General features: G+C 43.3%; 1 protein-coding gene across 10 annotated transcripts in view; it reads right to left on the bottom strand.

The window, feature by feature from the left end:
- Positions 1–20090, bottom strand: part of LOC110521081 (myelin transcription factor 1-like protein) — a 152856-nt gene that overhangs the window by 70472 nt on the left and 62294 nt on the right. For 8 of the 10 annotated variants that reach the window (XM_036976123.1, XM_036976130.1, XM_036976122.1 and 5 more), the window contains exons 6-8: positions 10074–10591; positions 7902–9071; positions 769–903 (exon numbers count right to left, since the gene is read on the bottom strand). In XM_036976123.1, coding sequence (XP_036832018.1) covers positions 769–903; positions 7902–9071; positions 10074–10591 — 1823 coding nt within the window. The remainder of the gene's footprint in view (positions 1–768; positions 904–7901; positions 9072–10073; positions 10592–20090) is intronic. The other 2 variants (XM_036976126.1, XM_036976131.1) reach the window with 1 other exon arrangement.

Below are 20090 nucleotides of genomic sequence, written 5' to 3'. Positions count from 1 at the left end.
TCAACTGTCCTGTTGATGCTCATGCAAGCAGCAGAAAAATAATAGATTGAATCAAGCAGCATTCAAAGTTAGTCGGCGTGTTGTTAGTCATTCTGAAGCATCTTGATGGACTAATCGATAAGAATTGAAAATGGTATCTAGGCAGACATTTGCTGTGATATTTAATGTTACATATGACATATTATAAACTGGGTGGTTCAAGCCCTGAATGCTGATTGGCTATCAGACCGTATATCAAAGGTATGAAAAAACATTTCTGTTTACTGCTGTAATTACGTTGGTAACCAGTTTATCATAGCAATAAGGCACCTCGGGGGTTTGTGGTACATGACCATTATTGTTGCGTTGTGCATAAGAACAGTCCTTAGCCGTGGTGTATTGGCCATATACCACACCTCCTCGTTCCTTATTGCTTAAGTATATATTTCCTTTACAGAAGCAGGAGTAGAGGTAAGTCTGTTAAAAAATAAGTAGTCTCACAAAGAGATGCTTTTATGTATAAAATCTATAGAGGAGACATCACTTTGCATGCAGGCATCAAGCAGGGTGAACGCAAAGAAAGAGAGAGCATCCCCATGCTGATCGGAGGACGACCTCACGTGTCAACCCAACACAAGAACCATGGCAGGGCATTTAGTGGAAAAGAGGTACCCAGAAACTCAAAAGAAAATGAGAAAAAGGTTGTTCTACATTGCACTACGAGAGGGCAACAAACAGTCTAAATGCCCCCAAGCACAGTCAGTACGGAATGCAGTGTGCAGCACTTACTTTCTGGTGGCACCCTGTCCTTGTGGGGGCAGCCTGACAGGCTCCTGTGGTGGGGGTAGAGACCCGTGACGTGGCCTGTCCCATCACAGCCCGGGGTTGGACACTTACTCTCCTTCTTGTCCCCCCTTGAGGAATCTACCAAGGAGATAAAAAAGGGGTGGGCGGTTCAAAGGTAATCTATCAAGGTGAGTGTTCGACTGGTTACTACAGCTACAGCATGTCACCCCTAGAAACCAAAATGAATGAAATGTCCCATCCACTGTTGTTTACCGAACTTCATTTAGAGTGTCATATATTCATATTGTATTTGAACCGTATTATCCCCCCAAATTTAGAGGGTGTAGGACGAAACACAGACTATAGTCACACCTGATTTATCAGTTTATCATGGCAATACATGTTCCCCCCACATTCCCCCCACATTCCCCCCACGTTCGCTGCGGAAAATCTGTGCAATTGTTCAATCCCAACATCCCAGAAATGCAATTTTATATTTCAGAAAAAATGTACACTTGCTGTAGAGATAACACAGAATGACTAAGCCTGTGTGAAACTGGCTTATCAGCAGTTCTCCCATATGTCTATCTGGGGCCTCGCTATCGCTACCATCTCCACCAATCCTCAATGGTCCCCCAAGGACAAGGAACAATCCCAACTATGTTGAGCAGAGGCCGTGTGTATGAACATTGTCTCTGTGCGTCACAGCTAGATTGTTTTTATTTAGAACTAGTAATGGATCACAGAGCTATCAATATTCCTGACCCCATGGCAACATTAGAAAAATGAAATCCCCCACAAGGCCATAGTCCCTGCCTTTGATGATGAAGATTTTGAATTGAAATAACTTGATGATAGATTAACTAATGCGATTATGACCATTCGAAAAAAAGAACTAGCATGTTGCCAGATCTGTAAGGTCTTACCAAAGCCTTATATAGCCCTGGGTCTTACTAGTACAGTCACCTATATGGTCTTCAGACTACAATTATACGTAATATTCCTTGAGACCTCCCCACTAGCTTCCTGTGCTAATGGAAGTTAATAACACACCATTACAGTACATATCTGTGATGACCACCAATGGGTGGTCCTTAATAATAGTAATTTTGTTATGCGATTTTTGCATGATTTCACGCCTGCCATTCAACATCCTGTGGCTACTGTTGGCAAGATGTGTTGTGGAAGACGACAAGCAATGGGCAGAATTACCTGGAGAAATGACTTCAAGTGACTTTGGATTTCTACTACTTCAGTATAATAGGAACTTAAATGTCACATATTATAAGGTTAAATAATGCCTGAACATCCAATTCAGTGTGGTTTCTGAATATAGCAGTGATAACACCCAACATTGGCTACTGCATATATTGATCTGACGCCTCTATGTCACACCCTGATCTGTTTCACTTGTCTTTGTGATTGTCTCCACCCCCCTCCAGGTGTCGCCCACCTTCCCCATTATCCCCTGTGTATTTATACCGGTTTGTCTGTTTGTCTGTTGCCAGTTCGTTTGTTGCCAGTTCGTCTTGTTTGTCAAGTCAACCAGCCTTTTTGGTATCAGCTCCTGCTCTCAGTCTCTCTTTTCTTGTCCTCCTAGTTTTGGCTCTTGCCTGTCCTGACCCTAAGCCTGCCTGCCTTCCTGTACATTTGCCCTGTTGCTGAAATAAACATTGTTACTTCGACACGGTCTGCATCTGGGTCTTACCTTGTCCTGATACTGTATGGATCTTTAAAGTTTATAGAAGAACAATTTGATCTTCAGTTCAACCAAATCAAATAAAATGTTATTGGTCGCATACACATACAGTATTTAGCAGATATTATTGCGGGTGTAGAGAAATGCTTGTGTTCCTAGCTCCAACAGTGCAGTAATATCAAACTATACAAAAAAATCTAAAAGTAAAACATTTTAATTAAGAAATAATAGAACGAGCAATGTCCGAGTGGCATTGACTACACTACTGTAGAATACAGAATATACAGGTGAAGTCGGAAGTTTACATACACCTTAGCCAAATCCATTTTCACAATTCCTGACAATTAATCCAATACCTTGACTTTGTTGACCTTAAGCCATTTTGCCACAACTTTGAAATCATGATTGGGGTCATTGTCCATATGGAAGACCCATTTACGACCAAGCTTTAACTTCCTGACGGATGTCTTGAGATGTTGCTTCAATATATCCACATCATTTTCCTCCCTCATGATGCCATCTATTTTGTGAAGTGCACCAGTCCATCCTGCAGCAAAGCACCACCACAACATGATGCTGCCATCCCCGTGGTTCCCGGTTGGGATGGTGTTCTTCAGCTTGCAAGCCTCCCCCTTTTTCCTCCAAACATAATGATGGTCATTATGGCCAAACAACTCTATTTTTGTTTCATCAGACCAGAGGACATTTCTCCAAAAAGTATGGTCTTTGTACCCATGTGCAGTTGCAATCCGTAGTCTGTCTTTTTATGGTGGTTTTGGAGCAGTGGCTTCTTCCTTGCTTAGTGGCCATTCAGGTTATGTCGATATAGGACTCGTTTTACTGTGGATATAGATACTTTTGTACCTGATTCCTCCAGCATGTTCACAAGGTCATTTGCTGTTGTTCTCGGATTGATTTGCACTTTTCGCACCAAAGTACGTTCATCTCTAGGAGACAGAAAGGGGTTTCTTCCTGAGCAGTATGATGCATGGTCCCATGGTGTTTATACTTTCGTACTATTGTTTGTACAGATGAACGTGGTACCTTCTGGCATTTGGAAATTGCTCCCAAGGATGAACCAGACTTGTAGAGGCCTACAACTTTTTTTCTGAGGTCTTGGCTGATTTCTTTAGATTTTCCCATGATGTCAAGCAAAGAGGCACTGAGTTTGAAGGTAGACCTTGAAATACATCCACAGGTACACCTCGAATTGACTCAAATGATGTCAATTAGCCTATCAGAAGCTTCTAAAGCCATGACATAATTTTCTGGAATTTTCCAAGCTGTTTAAAGGCACACTCAACTTAGTGTATGTAAACTTCTGACCCAGTGGAATTGTGATACAGTGAATTATAAGTTAATTATCAGTGAACAATTGTTGGAAAGATTACTTGTTTCATGCACAAAGTAGATGTCCTAACCGACTTGCCAAAACTATAGTTTGTTAACAAGAAATTTGTGGAGTGATTGAAAAACTAGTTTAGTGACTCCAACCTGAGTCTATGTAAACTTCCGACTTCAACTGTACATATGAAATGAGTAAAACAGTACGTAAACATTATTAAAGTGACCAGTGTGTGTGTGACCAGGGCAGACGAGTAGCTACAGTATTAAACTTAAAGATCAATGTCTTTTGTGTCCTTTGGAATGTTACTCAAAACACAGCATCTCTGTCCAACGACCATGAACGTGCCACCACCACCCATCTGATACTACCGTAATGACCCGGTCTGAAATGTTGCTCATTCATCTGCTCTGACGCTATCTTATGGATTAATAACAGCATACACAGAGATGGGATGGCTCGCTCCCATGCTTGACAAGCCAAGCGTCTGATGTTAGCATGCCAGACTATTTTACCAACATAAGTTTGAAATCGACGCTGCCACTGCAATATACAGCATGGAGACCAGCTGGGGGAAATGTTTCTGTCCCAGGGAGTAGCTGAACTATTGGGCAAGGGGTCAAGTAAATGTCCAATATTACTAGATCCATGGGCTAAAAAAGATATCAGAGTTATTCAGCTTGATGTTACGTAATTCTGTTTCTGTGGGCCCTATTGGCATCTGTTGAAACCTATTTCAGCAGGAACTGATAGCCTACGTCTTTAAGAGTTAATTTAATATCACGTCTACATACATTCCATACCTTTGTCTGTACATTATACCTTGAATCTATTCTATCGCGCCCAGAAACCTGCTCCTTTCACTCTCTGTTCCGAACGTACTAGACGACCAGTTCTGATAGCCTTTAGCCATACCCTTAACCTACTCCTCCTCTGTTCCTCTGGTGATGTAGAGGTTAATCCAGGCCCTGCAGTGCCTAGCTCCACTCCCACTCCCCAGGTGCTCTCATTTGTTGACTTCTGTAACCGTCAAAGCCTTGGTTTCATGCATGTTAACATTAGAAGCCTCCTCCCTAAGTTTGTTTTATTCACTGCTTTAGCACACTCCGCAAACCCGGATGTCCTAGCCGTGTCTGAATCCTGGCATAGGAAGTCCACCAAAAACCCTGAAATGTCTATCCGTAACCAAAACATTTTCCGACAAGATAGAACTGCCAAAGGGGGCGGTGTTGCAATCTAATGCAAAGATAGCCTGCAGAGTTCTGTCTTGCTATCCAGGTCTATAGCCAAAAAATTTGAGCTTCTATTTTTAAAAATCCACCTTTCCAGAAACAAGTCTCTCACCGTTGCCACTTGCTATAGACCACCCTCTGCCCCCAGCTGCGCCCTGGACACCATATGTGAATTGATTGCCCCCAATCTATCTTCAGAGCTCGTGCTGCTAGGTGACCTAAACTGGGACATGCTAAACACCCCGGACATTCTACAATCCTAGCTTGATGCCCTCAATTTCACACAAATTATCAATGAACCCACCAGGTACAACTCCAAATCCGTTAACACGTGCACCCTCATAGATATCATCCTAACCAAATTGCCCTCCAAATACACCTCTGTCAAACGACCACACCTCATCACTATCAAACTAAACCACTTCTGCAAGCAGGCCTTTCTAATTGACCTGGCCCAGGTATCCTGGATGGATATTGACCTCATGCCGTCAGTAGAGGATGCCTGGTTATTCTTTAAAAGTGCCTTCCTCACCATCTTAAATAAGCATTCCCCATTCAAAACATTTTGAACCAGGAACAGATATAGCCCTTGGTTCTCTCCAGACCTGACTGCCCTTGACCAGCACAAAACATCCTGTGGCGTTCTGCATTAGCAGAAATTTGCATCTTGTAGCACAAACTCAAAAATGTTCCGGGACACTGTAAAGTCCATAGAGAATATGAGCACCTCCTCCCACCTGCCCACTGTTCTGAGGCTAGGAAACACTGTCACCACCGATAAATCCACTAGAATTGTGAATTTCAATATGCATTTTTCTATGACTACCCCTACCCTGATCAACAGCTCTCCACCCCCCACAGCAAATCGCCCAAGCCTCCACCATTCCTCATTCACCCAAATCCAGATAGCTGATGTTCTGAAAGAGCTGCAAAATCTGGAACCCTACAAATCAGCCGGGCTAGACAATCTTGACCCTCTATTTTTATTATCTGCCGAAATTGTTGCAACCCCTATTACTAGCCTGTTCAACCTCTCTTCAAAGGGGGAGACCCTCTAGACCCGAACTGCTACAGACCTATATCTATCATACCCTGCCTTAATAAGGTCTTCGAAAGCCAAGTTAACAAACAGATTACCAACCATTTCGAATCCCACCGTACCTTCTCCGCTATGCAATCTGGTTTCCGAGCTGGTCAAGGGTGCACCTCAGCCTCAAGGTCCTAAACGATATCATAACCGCCATTGATAAGAGACATTACTGTCTAGCTGAAATTCATCGGCCTGGCCAAGGCTTTTGACTCTGTCAATCAACACATTCTTATTGGCAGACTCAACAGCCTTGGTTTCTCAAATGATTGCCTCGCCTGGTTTACCAACTACATCTCGGATAGAGTTCAGTGTGTCAAATCGGAGGGCCTGTTGTCCGGACCTCTGGCAGTCTCTATGGGAGGGCACAGGGTTAAACTCGGGCCGACTTTCTTCTTTGTATATATCAATGATGTTGCTCTTGCTGCTGGTGATTCTCTGATCCACCTCTACGCAGACGACACCATTCTGTATACGTCTGGCCCTTCTTTGGACACTGTGTTAACTAACCTCCAGACGAGCTACAATGCCATACAACTCTCCTTCTGTGGCCTCCAACTGCTCTTAAATGCAAGTAAAACTAAATGCATGCTCTTCAACCGATCACTGCCTGCACCTGCCCGCCCGTCCAGCATCACTACTCTGGACGGTTCTGACTTAGAATATGTGGACAACTACAAATACTTAGGTGTCTGCTTAGACTGTAAACTCTCCTTCCAGCCTCACATTAAGCATCTCCAATCCAAAATTAAATTTAGAATCGGCTTCCTATTTCGCAATAAAGCATTCTTCAATCTTGCTGCCAAACATAGCCTCGTAAACCTGACCATCCTACCGATCCTCGACTTCGGCGATGTCATTTACAAAATAGCCTCCAACACTCTACTCAACAAATTGGATGCAGTCTACCACAGTGCAATCCATTTTGTCACCAAAGCCCAATATACTACCCACCACTGCGACCTGTACACTCTCGTTGGCTGGCCTTTGCTTCATACTCGTCCCCAAACCCGCTGGCTCCAGGTCATCTACAAGTCTCTGCTAGGTAAAGCCCGCCTTATCTCAGCTCACTGGTCACCATAGGAGCACCCACTCGTTGCACGCGCTCCAGCAGGTGTATCTCACTGGTCACCCCCAAAGCCAATTCCTCATTTGGTCGCCTTTCCTTCCAGTTCTCTGCTGCCAATGACTGGACTGAACTGCAAAAATCACTGAAGCAGGATACTCATATCTCCCTCACTAGATTTAAGCACCAGCTATCAGAGCAGCTCACAGATCACTGCACCTGTACATAGCCCAACCAACTACCTCATCCCCATACTGTATTTATTTATTTATCTTGCTCCTTTGCACACCAGTATCTCTACTTGCACATTCCAGTGTTTAATTGCTATATTGTAATTACTTCGCCACCATGGCCTATTTATTGCCTTAACTCCCTTATTCTACCTCATTTGCACTCACTGTATATAGATTTTTCTACTGTATTATTGACTGTATGTTTGTTCATTCCATGTGTAACTCTGTGTTGTTGTATGTGTCGAATTGCTTTGCTTTATCTTGGCCAGGTCACAGTTGTAAATGAGAACTTGTTCTCAACTGGCCTACCTGGTTAAATAAAGGTGAAATAAAAATCAAATTAAAACAATTAACCGAAATGCTGTTGACACTGAGTGCAACATAAATACTGAACAGATCAGGGTGAAGATACTAGCTGACATAGGGGCTATTGTGTGAATGGGGAGAGTGTTGAGATTTTCAGGAAGTGGTTACCTTTAGGGTAGTATGCTCTCTTTGACCCGTCGTGGTGCATTCTGGACTTGCGCTCCTCAGCCCCGCTGCTCTGTCGGGGGCTGTGCTCGCCGCGATGGTGGTGATTATGATTGTCCCTCCGGACCACCGCATGATGTCCCTCCAAGGCCATGCGGTCCCTCATGACCTTGGCTCGCTCCGACTCCATAGCAATGGCCTTCTCCAGCAGGGACAGGTTGCCTTTTGTCATGTCGAAGGCCTCTTCTGAGCGATCCGAGGCCACCGATGTGGTGTCCTCATCCCCGTCCTGGTGGCAGCTGGCCGAGTAGCCCGTCCTTGAGGCCGGGCTCAACTGCTCCTCCAGCTTCATCAGGTTGACCATGTCTGAGTAGTTGCGCTCCAGGGACCCACGCTCGTCTGGCTGCTGGCCCTGCTGGCAGCTCTCGTACCTGGGCAAGTGGTGGTGGTCCTGAGGCTGGTGCTGAGCCTGATGGTGCTGGTGGTCGGTTTGGTGCAGTAGGTGGTGGTGGGGCTGGTGAGTGTGGTGGTTCTGATGTGCCTGGTAGTGGTGCAGGCCCGGGTGTCCAGGGCGGTCAGATGGAGACGTCTCGTTTAGCTTGCGGGCCAGGTCAAAGCACTGGTTCCTCAGACACTCCAGGCTGTTGAGACACACCTCCTCTTCGCTCTCCTCAGCCTGACCCCTGACCCCATGATGGTGGGACCGGCCGTTTGGATGCTCGCCGTCATCCACCCCTTCTAGGCAGCCGTCTTCAGGCAGCATGGCACCGTGGCCCTGCGCCAACAGCTTGAGTGAATCCACTGTCTCCCTGACCACGTCACTGTCCAGGTCCACGCTCAACTCGCCCTTCCTGCTCCCGCCGCGCTCGCTAGCCTCTTCCTCATCATCATCATCGTCCTCGCCGGCACTGTTGGAGGAGTTGCTGTTCATCTCTGACTCGGTCATGGCCTGGTAGGCAGCGTCCTCTGCTATCTTCCCCAGGTTGAGAAGGGACTTGGCCACCAGCTCATCGTAGTTTTCATACTCTTCCCCGTTAGGGCCGATGTTTGGACCGGGGCCGCTGTTGTTGTTGTTGTTGTCCTTCTGTCCCATCGAGTGATGCCTTGATTGTCCACTATTTTTGTAGCGGTTCCCTGTGGTCATGAAAGGAAGGATAGACCTTTCAGCCCTTACTATAGTTGGATAGATGAAGAACAAGACCATCATAGTTTAATTATTTGGGATATTAATATGAAATTCAACATCTTTCAAAAACATTCCATCTAGTTAGATTTTGATCTGCCTTTGATCTTGCAGTTCTGTGATTTTTACTATCAATCCCATCAATGTATTACTTATTGTACAATGGTTTGGATATTAATCATCACATTTAATGGATTATGTTTGCATTAATAGTTTGATGTTGTGCATCATATATTTGGCCAGTCATTACCAGTATTAAATCCTTTAAACAAAATGCGTAAAAGTCAAATCCAATATATCTAGTACGACTAATAAACCAAATGCCAAATTAATCCATTCAAATTAATTTACTTTTCAACTAATCATGGATCATGAGTCAATGTGGTTGTAATAATACATTTCAGTGTTGATTTTAGGGACAGCGGCATATGAGACCGTGGGAGGGAATGAAAGAGGCGTATGAGGTGTTCCGGTTCGGGAGCACGAAATGTCCTCGGAGAAGGCATTTCCATGGGGGGGGGGGTTAATAACTCGGCGAGCTCCTCTCTCGATAGCTCTTGAAGGCACTGTCAGAAGCGATTGAGGACAAGAGAGAGAGAGAGAGGGAGACAGAGGAAGATGGAGTGCCGATGGAGGGAGAGCAGGCGCATCTGGTGCACCGAAGGTAGAGAACCACTTATTATACACCCCCCTCCACCTGAGGATCTTACTGGCCACATGCTCACGGAGACCATCATGCCTCTCTCCCTCTGCCCAGACAGACCCCTTTCACCAATTCTATTCTCTCTGAGGTATTATGCCTCCGTCTCTCCATGATTGGGTATGGCTCTCACTGGCCACATCAAAGGTGCATCACTTTGATTAGAAGTATATCTTTGATTCAAGGACCTCATTTCTAGTGGCAGCTTATTAGTCCATCAAATAACTCCCAGCTCCACCCAACTCTATCACCCTCTCTTATTTCCCCAGAAACATTGGAAATATGCACTCACCTGGCTCATGGTGCATTTCTTCCTCCTCTTCTTCCTCATGTTCATCTTCATCACCCTCATCCTCCTCCTCCTCTTGCTCCTCCTCTTCTTCTTGCTCTTCATCATCCCCATCCTCTGCTTCCTCGTCTTCCTCTATCCCATCCTCCACCTGTTCTACCTCTACTGGCCCTACTACCGCTCTCTCCCTCTCCACCTCTTCCTCCTCTTCCTCCTCTTCCCCTTCCTCATCACCTTGCTCCTCGTTATCCTCCGAAAATCCTTCCTCCTCCTCCATCTCTTCTCCCTCTTCCTCTCCCTCACCTTCCTCCTCTTCCCCTTCCTCCTGGATCTCCCCCTCTAACTCCCCCTGCTCCTTCTCCTCCCTCTCATCCATGGGTTCAGGTTCATAGCAGGGGAAGATGGCAACAGTGTCCTCCTCTGGGTTGGGAGGGGTTAAGAAGGGCCTCCTCTTGGGGGCAGGCTCCAGAGGCTGTTTCTCCTGGGTCTTCCTCTTTTTGGCCAGGGGGCAACCATAGACACTAAATGCAAGACATGAGAGGAGTAGAGATTTGTTCAATGGCCTTAATGAGATAAGGGTTCTGTATCTCTAGAGATACCGTGTTATAGCCAGATATAGCCAATCTGGCACAATGTTAATGACTTCTATATCAGTTCAAATCCGGAGGATTCATAATGCAGTCCAACAGGCTCAGAGAGAACGTCAATCATTGCATAATGTCAACTAAACAAGAATCAAAATATATATTTTTTAACCAATTGTACATACATACAGGAAAATGCATTCTCTACTTCAATTACATTCCCAAATGCCACTGCATTTCAAAAACCCAGCAGACATCGTTTAGAAGACTCAGCCTCCAAAATGTAAAACCAATGCTTATTCAACCAGCCCTCAATTACACAACCAGCCCTCAATTACATTCCCATAATAATCACTAGCTGTTGAGAGATTTCCATTTAATTGCTCAAAAGCAGTGAGTGAAATTAGGCATGGTTTTAAAACCTCTCTGGGAGAGAGTCTAGTTTCCTGAATTTCCGTCTGACTGACATGCCCTGTTACTCAGGCCCAGAAGCCAGGATATGCATAATTGGTAGCATTGGATAGAAAACACTTTGAAGTTTCTAAAACTGTTAAAATAATGTCTGAGACTAAAAGAGAATAGATATGGCAGGCGGAAATCCGAAGATTCCACTAGATGTCAACAGTCTTTATTCAAGATTTCAGGTTTTTTGAAAAACAAGCAAGAATTTTGAGTTTTGGTGAGGAGATCACCGGAACAATCAATCTTTGGGCGTGCGAGGGAGAGGGCGCGCGCTTACTAATTTTGCTTTCCTATTGAACATACTACTTTCCATATGAAATATTATAGTTTATTTACATTTTAGAGTACCTGAGCATTAAATAGAAATGTCGTTTGACTTGTTTGGACGAAGTTCAGAGGTAGCTATTTGGACTCCTATGTCTGCATGTTGAACAAGTGGATTACTGAAATTACTTTTTGGGATAAAAAGAAGGATTTTATCTAACAAAAGGACCATTCATGTTGTAGCTGGGACCCTTGATGTGGGGTGCCGCCCTAGACAATTGCATGGTATGCTTTCGCCGTAAAGCCTATTGTAAATCAGACAACGCAGTTAGATTAACAAGAATGTAAGCTTTTAAATGATTTAAGATACTTGTACGTTCATGAATGTTTAATATTACAATTATATATTTGAATTGCGCGCCCTCCAATTTCACCGGATGTTGTCGGCTGGTGTCCCGCTAGAGGGACGCATAACCCTAAGTTAATGTGGATGTCAGGAAATCAATTACTTTATTTCCATATCTAGGGGCTTATATATAGTTTGGAAGGAAATGTTGAAGGTTGCTGTTCTTTATCAATGAGACTAGATTAGACAGTGATGAGATGCCACAGTTCTTTGAGTGGATGTGAAATAGTAGTAGTAGCCTGGATTCCACACTCAACATTGCTCTGCCTGTTTCACCATTGTTGAAGGGAAACAAAAGTGAAACAGAGGGATACTCAGTGTGGAGTCCACAGGGGCACACTCCAACACTCAGACATCATTTACAAATGCAGTATATGTATTTAGGGAGTCCGCCAGATCAGAGGCAGTAGGGATTGATATATATTGATAGGTGCATAAGTTAGACCACATTGCTGTCCTACCTGAGCATTTGATATGTAATAAGAACCTTTGGGTGTCAGGGGAAATGTGTCAGGGGAAATGTGTCAGGCGGAAATGTGTCAGGGGAAATGTGTCAGGGGGAAATGTGTGAGGGGGAAATGTGTCAGGGGGAAATGTGTGAGGGGGAAATGTGTCAGGGGGAAATGTGTCAGGGGAAATGTGTCAGGGGAAATGTGTCAGGGGGAAATGTGTCAGGGGGAAATGTGTCAGGGGGAAATGTGTCAGGGGAAATGTGTCAGGGGGAATGTGTCAGGGGAAATGTGTCAGGGGAAATGTGTCAGGGGAAATGTGTCTGGGAAAATGAGTAAGAAGTACAAGTAAAACTTGTCAAAAACATAGTAAAGTACAAATACCTAAAAAAATGACTTAAGTACTTTACACCACTGCTCACATGCTTGGTTAGGAGTCATTGGGCTGTACAATGGCCCACATTTCTACTCTATTTACTCTGGGTTATCCCCCCTCCCACTCAGCCAATGGATCCGGCCTAGCCTGCCCTAATGTGTGCAAATCTACTGTCTCATTTAGACTGAAAGACCACCGGCACAACAAGGACACGTTGCCAGCTAATGGGCCTCTCTATTTTTACTCCATTTGGAATTATAAGTACTAACAATTAGGGTACACACACACGGAGAACTGCTCCAACACAACACATCAAGCGCAACTGGGAGATCAATGTCCTATCAATTTCCTAACTCTACCTACATGTACATACTAGCTCAACTAACAGGTGCCCCTCCACATTGACTCTGTACCGGCACTCCCCTGTATATATTGTTAATTTTTACTGCTGCTCTTTAATTACTTGTTACTTTTATCCCTTATTCTTATCTATATTTTTTGGAAACTGCACTATTGGTTAGGGGCTCGTAAGTAAGCGTTTCACTGTAAGTTGAAATGTTGTATATACCTGTTGTATTCAGCACATGTGACTAATGAAAATTTATTTTATTTGATTCAGCTACACAGACTAGAGAATAACAACAAAAATATACATTTTCAGGGAGAGTACAGGCTGTGATCAGAGAAGAATCCATTTTCCTTTGCATACATTTTACATTTCTTTATTTTGCACTGGTGTCTTCTTCTCTTCCTTTTATCCTACAGCTGTCAGGCAGATAGCTTGCGGGTGCAAACTGTGGACTGTATACTGTCTCAGTGTGTGTAAGTGTGCCTGCTCCACTCAGTATGACCTTGGACACCTCAACGTCTCCCACAGGCAGGCCACACCAATTAAAATTCCACAGGTAATTAAGCCAAATATGAATAAGGGAACACTGCAGACAATTTGGAGAAGGATTGTGCTGTAATTATGTGGAGGGAGAGAGAGAGAGAGAGAGAGAGAGGGAGAGAAAGAGAAGGAGAGAGAGAGCGAGAGAGAGAGAGAGAAAGAGAAATAGAGAGAGGGAGAGGGAGAGGGAGAGGGAGAGGGAGAGGGAGAGGGAGAGGGAGAGGGAGAGGGAGAGGGAGGGGGGGAGAGAGAGAGAGAGAGAGAGAGGGAGAGAGAGAGAGAGAGAGAGAGAGAGAGAGAGAGAGAGAGAGAGAGAGAGAGAGAGGGAGAGGGACAGACAGACACAGACAGACAGACAGACAGACAGACAGACAGACAGACAGACAGACAGACAGACAGACAGACAGACAGACAGACAGACAGACAGACAGACAGACAGACAGAGACTGCATGCAGAATTCTGCAATAACATCCTCCGTGTACAACGTAAAACACCAAATAATGCACCAAATAATTATCAAAATCCAGAAAAGTGCTGTTAAATTCTACAACCACATAAAAGGATGTGATCCAAAACCTTCCAACACAAAGCCATCCCCTACAGAGAAATGAACCTGGAGAAGAGCCCCCTAAGCAGTGGTGTAAAGTACTTAAGTAAAAATACTTTAAAGTACAACTTAAGTTTTGGGGTATCTGTATTTTACTTCACTATTTATGCAGTGCCTTGCGAAAGTATTCGGCCCCCTTGAACTTTGCGACCTTTTGCCACATTTCAGGCTTCAAACATAAAGATATAAAACTGTATTTTTTTGTGAAGAATCAACAACAAGTGGGACACAATCATGAAGTGGAACTACATTTATTGGATATTTCAAACTTTTTTAACAAATCAAAAACTGAAAAATTGGGCGTGCAAAATTATTCAGCCCCTTTACTTTCAGTGCAGCAAACTCTCTCCAGAAGTTCAGTGAGGATCTCTGAATGATCCAATGTTGACCTAAATGACTAATGATGATAAATACAATCCACCTGTGTGTAATCAAGTCTCCGTATAAATGCACCTGCACTGTGATAGTCTCAGAGGTCCGTTAAAAGCGCAGAGAGCATCATGAAGAACAAGGAACACACCAGGCAGGTCCGAGATACTGTTGTGAAGAAGTTTAAAGCCGGATTTGGATACCGAAAGATTTCCCAAGCTTTAAACATCCCAAGGAGCACTGTGCAAGCGATAATATCGAAATGGAAGGAGTATCAGACCACTGCAAATCTACCAAGACCTGGCCGTCCCTCTAAACTTTCAGCTCATACAAGGAGAAGACTGATCAGAGATGCAGCCAAGAGGCCCATGATCACTCTGGATGAACTGCAGAGATCTACAGCTGAGGTGGGAGACTCTGTCCATAGGACAACAATCAGTCGTATATTGCACAAATCTGGCCTTTATGAAAGAGTGGCAAGAAGAAAGCCATTTCTTAAAGATATCCATAAAAAGTGTAGTTTAAAGTTTGCCACATCCACCTGGGAGACACACCAAACATGTGGAAGAAGGTGCTCTGGTCAGATGAAACCAAAATTGAACTTTTTGGCAACAATGCAAAACGTTATGTTTGGCGTAAAAGCAACACAGCTGAACACACCATCCCCACTGTCAAACATGGTGGTGGCAGCATCATGGTTTGGGCCTGCTTTTCTTCAGCAGGGACAGGGAAGATGGTTAAAATTGATGGGAAGATGGATGGAGCCAAATACAGGACTATTCTGGAAGAAAACCTGATGGAGTCTGCAAAAGACCTGAGACTGGGATGGAGATTTGTCTTCCAACAAGACAATGATCCAAAACATAAAGCAAAATCTACAGTGGAATGGTTCAAAAATAAACATATCCAGGTGTTAGAATGGCCAAGTCAAAGTCCAGACCTGAATCCAATCGAGAATCTGTGGAAAGAACTGAAAACTGCTGTTCACAAATGCTCTCCATCCAACCTCACTGAGCTCGAGCTGTTTTGCAAGGAGGAATGGGAAAAAATTTCAGTCTCTCAATGTGCAAAACTGATAGAGACATACCCCAAGCGACTTACAGCTGTAATCGCAGCAAAAGGTGGCGCTACAAAGTATTAACTTAAGGGGGCTGAATCATTTTGCACGCCCAATTTTTCAGTTTTTAATTTGTTAAAAAAGTTTGAAATATCCAATAAATGTCGTTCCACTTCATGATTGTGTCCCACTTGTTGTTGATTCTTCACAAAAAAATACAGTTTTATATCTATATGTTTGAAGCCTGAAATGTGGCAAAAGGTCGCAAAGTTCAAGGGGGCCGAATACTTTTGCAAGGCACTGTATTTTTGCCAATTTTACTTTTACTTCACTACATTCCTAAAGAAAATAATGTAAGTTTTACTCCATACGTTTTCCTTGACACCCAAAAGTTGAATGCGTAGCAAGATAGGAAAATGGTCAAATTCACACACCAGGAGAACATCCCTGGTTATCCCTACTGCCTCTGATCTGGTAGAGTCACAAAACCCAAATGCTTTGTTTGTAAATATGTCTGTATTGGAGCGTGCCCCTGACTCTCCGTAACTAAACAAAAATCTTAAAAATGTGGATTTTGAAATTATTTATACTTTTACTTTTGATACTTGAGTAAATTTTTAAAATTACATTTACTTTTGATACTTAGGTATATTTAAAGCCAAATACTTTTATACATTTACGCAAGTAGTATTTTACTGGGTGACTTTCACTTTTACTTGAGTCATTTTCTATTAAGGTATCTTTACTTTTACTCAAGTATGACAAATGGGTACCTTTTCCACCACTGCCCCTAAGCAAGCTGGTCCTGGGGCTCTGTTCACAAAAAGACCTCACAGAGCCCCAGGACAGCAACACAAATAGACAAATAAATCATGAGAAAACAAAATGATGATTACTTCACACATTGGAAAGAATTAACAAAAAAAACAGAGCAAACTAGAATGCTATTTGGCCCTAAACAGAGCGTACACAGTGGCAGAATACCTGACCACTGTGACTGACCCAAAATTAAGGAAATCTTTAAATATGGACAGATTCAGCGAGCATAGCCTTGCTATTAAGAAAGGCCGCCGAAGGCAGACCTGGCTCACAAAGAGAAAACACACTGCCCACAAAATGAGGTGGAACCTGATCTGCACTTCCTAATATATCTAATATATCCCATATCTATTGGGTAAAATACCAAGATTTGTTAACAGTTGCCACAAGAAAAGGGCAACCAGTGAAGACCAAAAACCATTGTAAATACAACCTATATTTATATTTATTTATTTTCCCTTTGTACATTTGCACATCATTACAACACTGTATATAGACATCACCTTTTGTGAGTGTAATGTTTACTGTACATTTTTTATTGTTTATTTAACTTTGGTTTATTTTCTATTTCACTTGCTTTGTTAATGTTAACATATGTTTCCTATCCATGCCAATAAAGACCCTTATATTGAAATTTAATTAAAATTACATTTAGAAAGGACAGAGAGCGAGGGAGAGGGAGAGAGAGAGAGAGAGAGAGGGAGAGAGAGAGGGAGAGAGAGAGAAAGAGAGAGAGAGGGAGAGAGGGGGAGGGAGAGGGAGAGAGAGAGAGAGAGAGAGAGAGGGAGAGAGAGAGAGAGAGAGAGAGGGAGAGAGAGAGAGAGAGAGAGAAAGAGAGAGAGAGGGAGAGAGGGGGAGGGAGAGGGAGAGAGAGAGAGAGAGTTTTTTGAGTTTTTATAAAACCTTTATTTTTTACTCAAGTGTTAACATAAATAATGACACACTGCCTTTTCAGAAATGAAATAACAAATGTAATTACTAAACAAAAATAAATACATAACATATACATTCAACTTATTTCAGCAGCAAAAAATAATTTCCCCTCCTCTACAAAACAAAGCGCTCCTTCGTAGGCCCACTTCTCCTCAAATAATAGGAGATCTTTTACAGCTGAAAAGAACTCAAAATCTACTTTTATTCTTGCTTTCACTAAACCTTTAAAAACACATCTTACATCCTGCCCATATCCCGTTTCTATCTTATGTTTCCTACTCAGAAAAATTGACATCTTAGCTTGTCCCAAAATAAAATTTAACATTTTACATTTTCTTTTCTGTTGTTTACTATATTGAAACCCCAAAATAAAAACAGTGTTATTGAAAAACTCCCCTACAGCTTTAAACAAAGATTCCAACATTTCCAATAGCGGTTTTCTCCTCTCACACTCCATAAAACAGTGAAAAATGGTTTCTCTTATATTACAAAAAGGACATCCATCTCTAACATCTGAGTTAATAACAGATACAAAAGCATTAACTGCAATGATGCCATGTAAAACCCTCCATTGCATATCACCAGTACCCTTTTGTAACGGTGGCTTGTACAGTGCTCTCCATGCTGGCTTTACCTTGTCATCAATGCCCAATTTTACCCTCCATGGAGTATCTTTTCTATTTTTCAATTTATCTTTATTCAACACCTTGACACAATTCCTTCCCATTCACCTCATCCAAACCCACCTCCTCCAACCCTCTCAAATCCAGCAATAACGCCTTTCTTTCTGACTCTGGGATATTTGGTGTAATCCCTAGTTTTGGAAACGAGACGTCTTCATCTTGCACCTTCTTCTTGTGGCTACTAAGCATATCCCATTCTTCCGCTGACAGAGCCTTCCTACAGCTCCCCAGCATTTGTCCGACAATCCTTTCCGACCTCATCCCCAAATGTTCAGCCACCCTTCTTCCATCCATTAAGGCGGGCCCAGCCATGGCCATTAACTGTCTTAAGGTGATGATTTTCCCCTTCACCAGAATCTTGGAGAAATGTGGAACAGCTGCAGTTGTACAATCCAGTCTTGCCCCATACACCAGAGGTTCCTCCAACAGCCAATGCACTGACTCCGCTGAAGTTCTTCTGGACACCTTCATTATGCTCCACACTCTGAGAAGGCCTCTATAAAATGGAGGTACTCCCTCCCTAGAAATCTGGCTACTATCAACCAGAAATAAAGCCTTCTTTAAACCTAATCCTCCAACCCGCTGTAATATAAGACCTGCCACCCCTCTCCACACCACATTTTCCGGTCCATAAAGCAGCCTTTGAATAAACTGAAACCGGAAAGCAGCAGCCCTACTAGCAAGATGTACAAGACCTTGTCCCCCCTCCTCTTTTGACAAATACAAAACACTTTGTGGAAACCAGTGATATTTATCCCAAAAGAAATCCACAATAATTGCCTGTATCTTAGCCAGAAGGCCAGATGGTGGTTCTAAAACTGACAACCGATGCCACAGTGCAGAGGCAATCACATTGTTAACTATAATAGTGCGCCCTCTATATGACATACGAGATAGTAACCAACGCCATCTCCTCATCCTCCCTTCCACCATTTCAACCACCCCACTCCAATTTTTTTCCATAGTCCCCTCATCTCCTAGATACACTCCAAGATACTTAAAACCTCCCTTACACCATTCTAGCCCCCCTGGCAAAGCCATGATCCCTCCAGACCATTCTCCAATCTGTAAAGCACAACTCTTTTCCCAATTTACCTTTGCAGAGGATATTCCCCTAAAACGATCAACCATTAGACTCAAGCTATCCACCTCCGCTTGATTTTTCACTAGCACAACTACATCATCAGCATAGGCTGAAAGACGAATAGGAGGAATATCCTCTGAAAGGCACACCCCTGCAATGTGACTTCTAATGCTATTTAGTAGTGGCTCTATAGCAATAGCATATAACATCCCAGACATAGAACATCCCTGCCTAATACCTCTACACACTTTAAAAGTAGAACTCAAACCACCGTTAACTTTCAATACACTTTCAATGTCACCATATATCACCTTTATCATGGCAATAAAACCAGAGCTGAACCCAAACGCCTCAAACGTGTGCCATAAATATTGATGTTCAACTCGGTCAAATGCCTTTTCCTGATCAATTGAAATTAGACCAGCATCCAACCCAATAGCCCTAGAGACGTCCAAAAAATCACGAATCAGAGAAATGTTATCCCCTATCTGCCTGCCAGGAACACAGTAGGACTGATCCGTATGTATGATTTGCCCCATCACCTCCCTCAGCCTGTTGGACAAAGCCTTTGACAATATCTTATAATCAGTACACAATAAAGCCACCGGCCTCCAGTTCTTCACCTCCCTCGGGTCACCCTTTTTGGGCAGTAGGGTGAGGACAGCCCTTCTGCAGCTTATTGGTAGTAACCCTCCGGTTAAACTATCATTAGCTACTTCTAACCAATCCTCTCCCAACATAGCCCAAAAAGACTTAAAAAAGTCAACGGGAAGCCCATCAATGCCTGGTGCCCTTCCATTTTCCATGCCTTTTAATGCAGTGTATAAATCCTGCAAAGACAATGGTTGCTCAAGCTCAACCTGAGCTTCTGCAGTCACCTTTGGGAGCCCATCAAAGAACTGCTGTGTCACTGTTTTGTCCTCTTTGTACTCACACTTGTAGAGCTCAGCATAGAACTCTACTGCCCTCTTTCTAATTTCACTAGGGCTAGTGAGCTCTTGTCCAACAGCTGATTTGAGACAATGAATAATTTTTCT

Source organism: Oncorhynchus mykiss, chromosome 4 (assembly GCF_013265735.2).
Source record: "Oncorhynchus mykiss isolate Arlee chromosome 4, USDA_OmykA_1.1, whole genome shotgun sequence".
In the NCBI taxonomy this organism is placed as follows: Eukaryota; Metazoa; Chordata; class Actinopteri; order Salmoniformes; family Salmonidae; genus Oncorhynchus; species Oncorhynchus mykiss.
The sequence above is the reverse complement of the archived record's forward strand: the minus strand, read 5'-3'. Positions and strand labels throughout refer to the sequence as shown.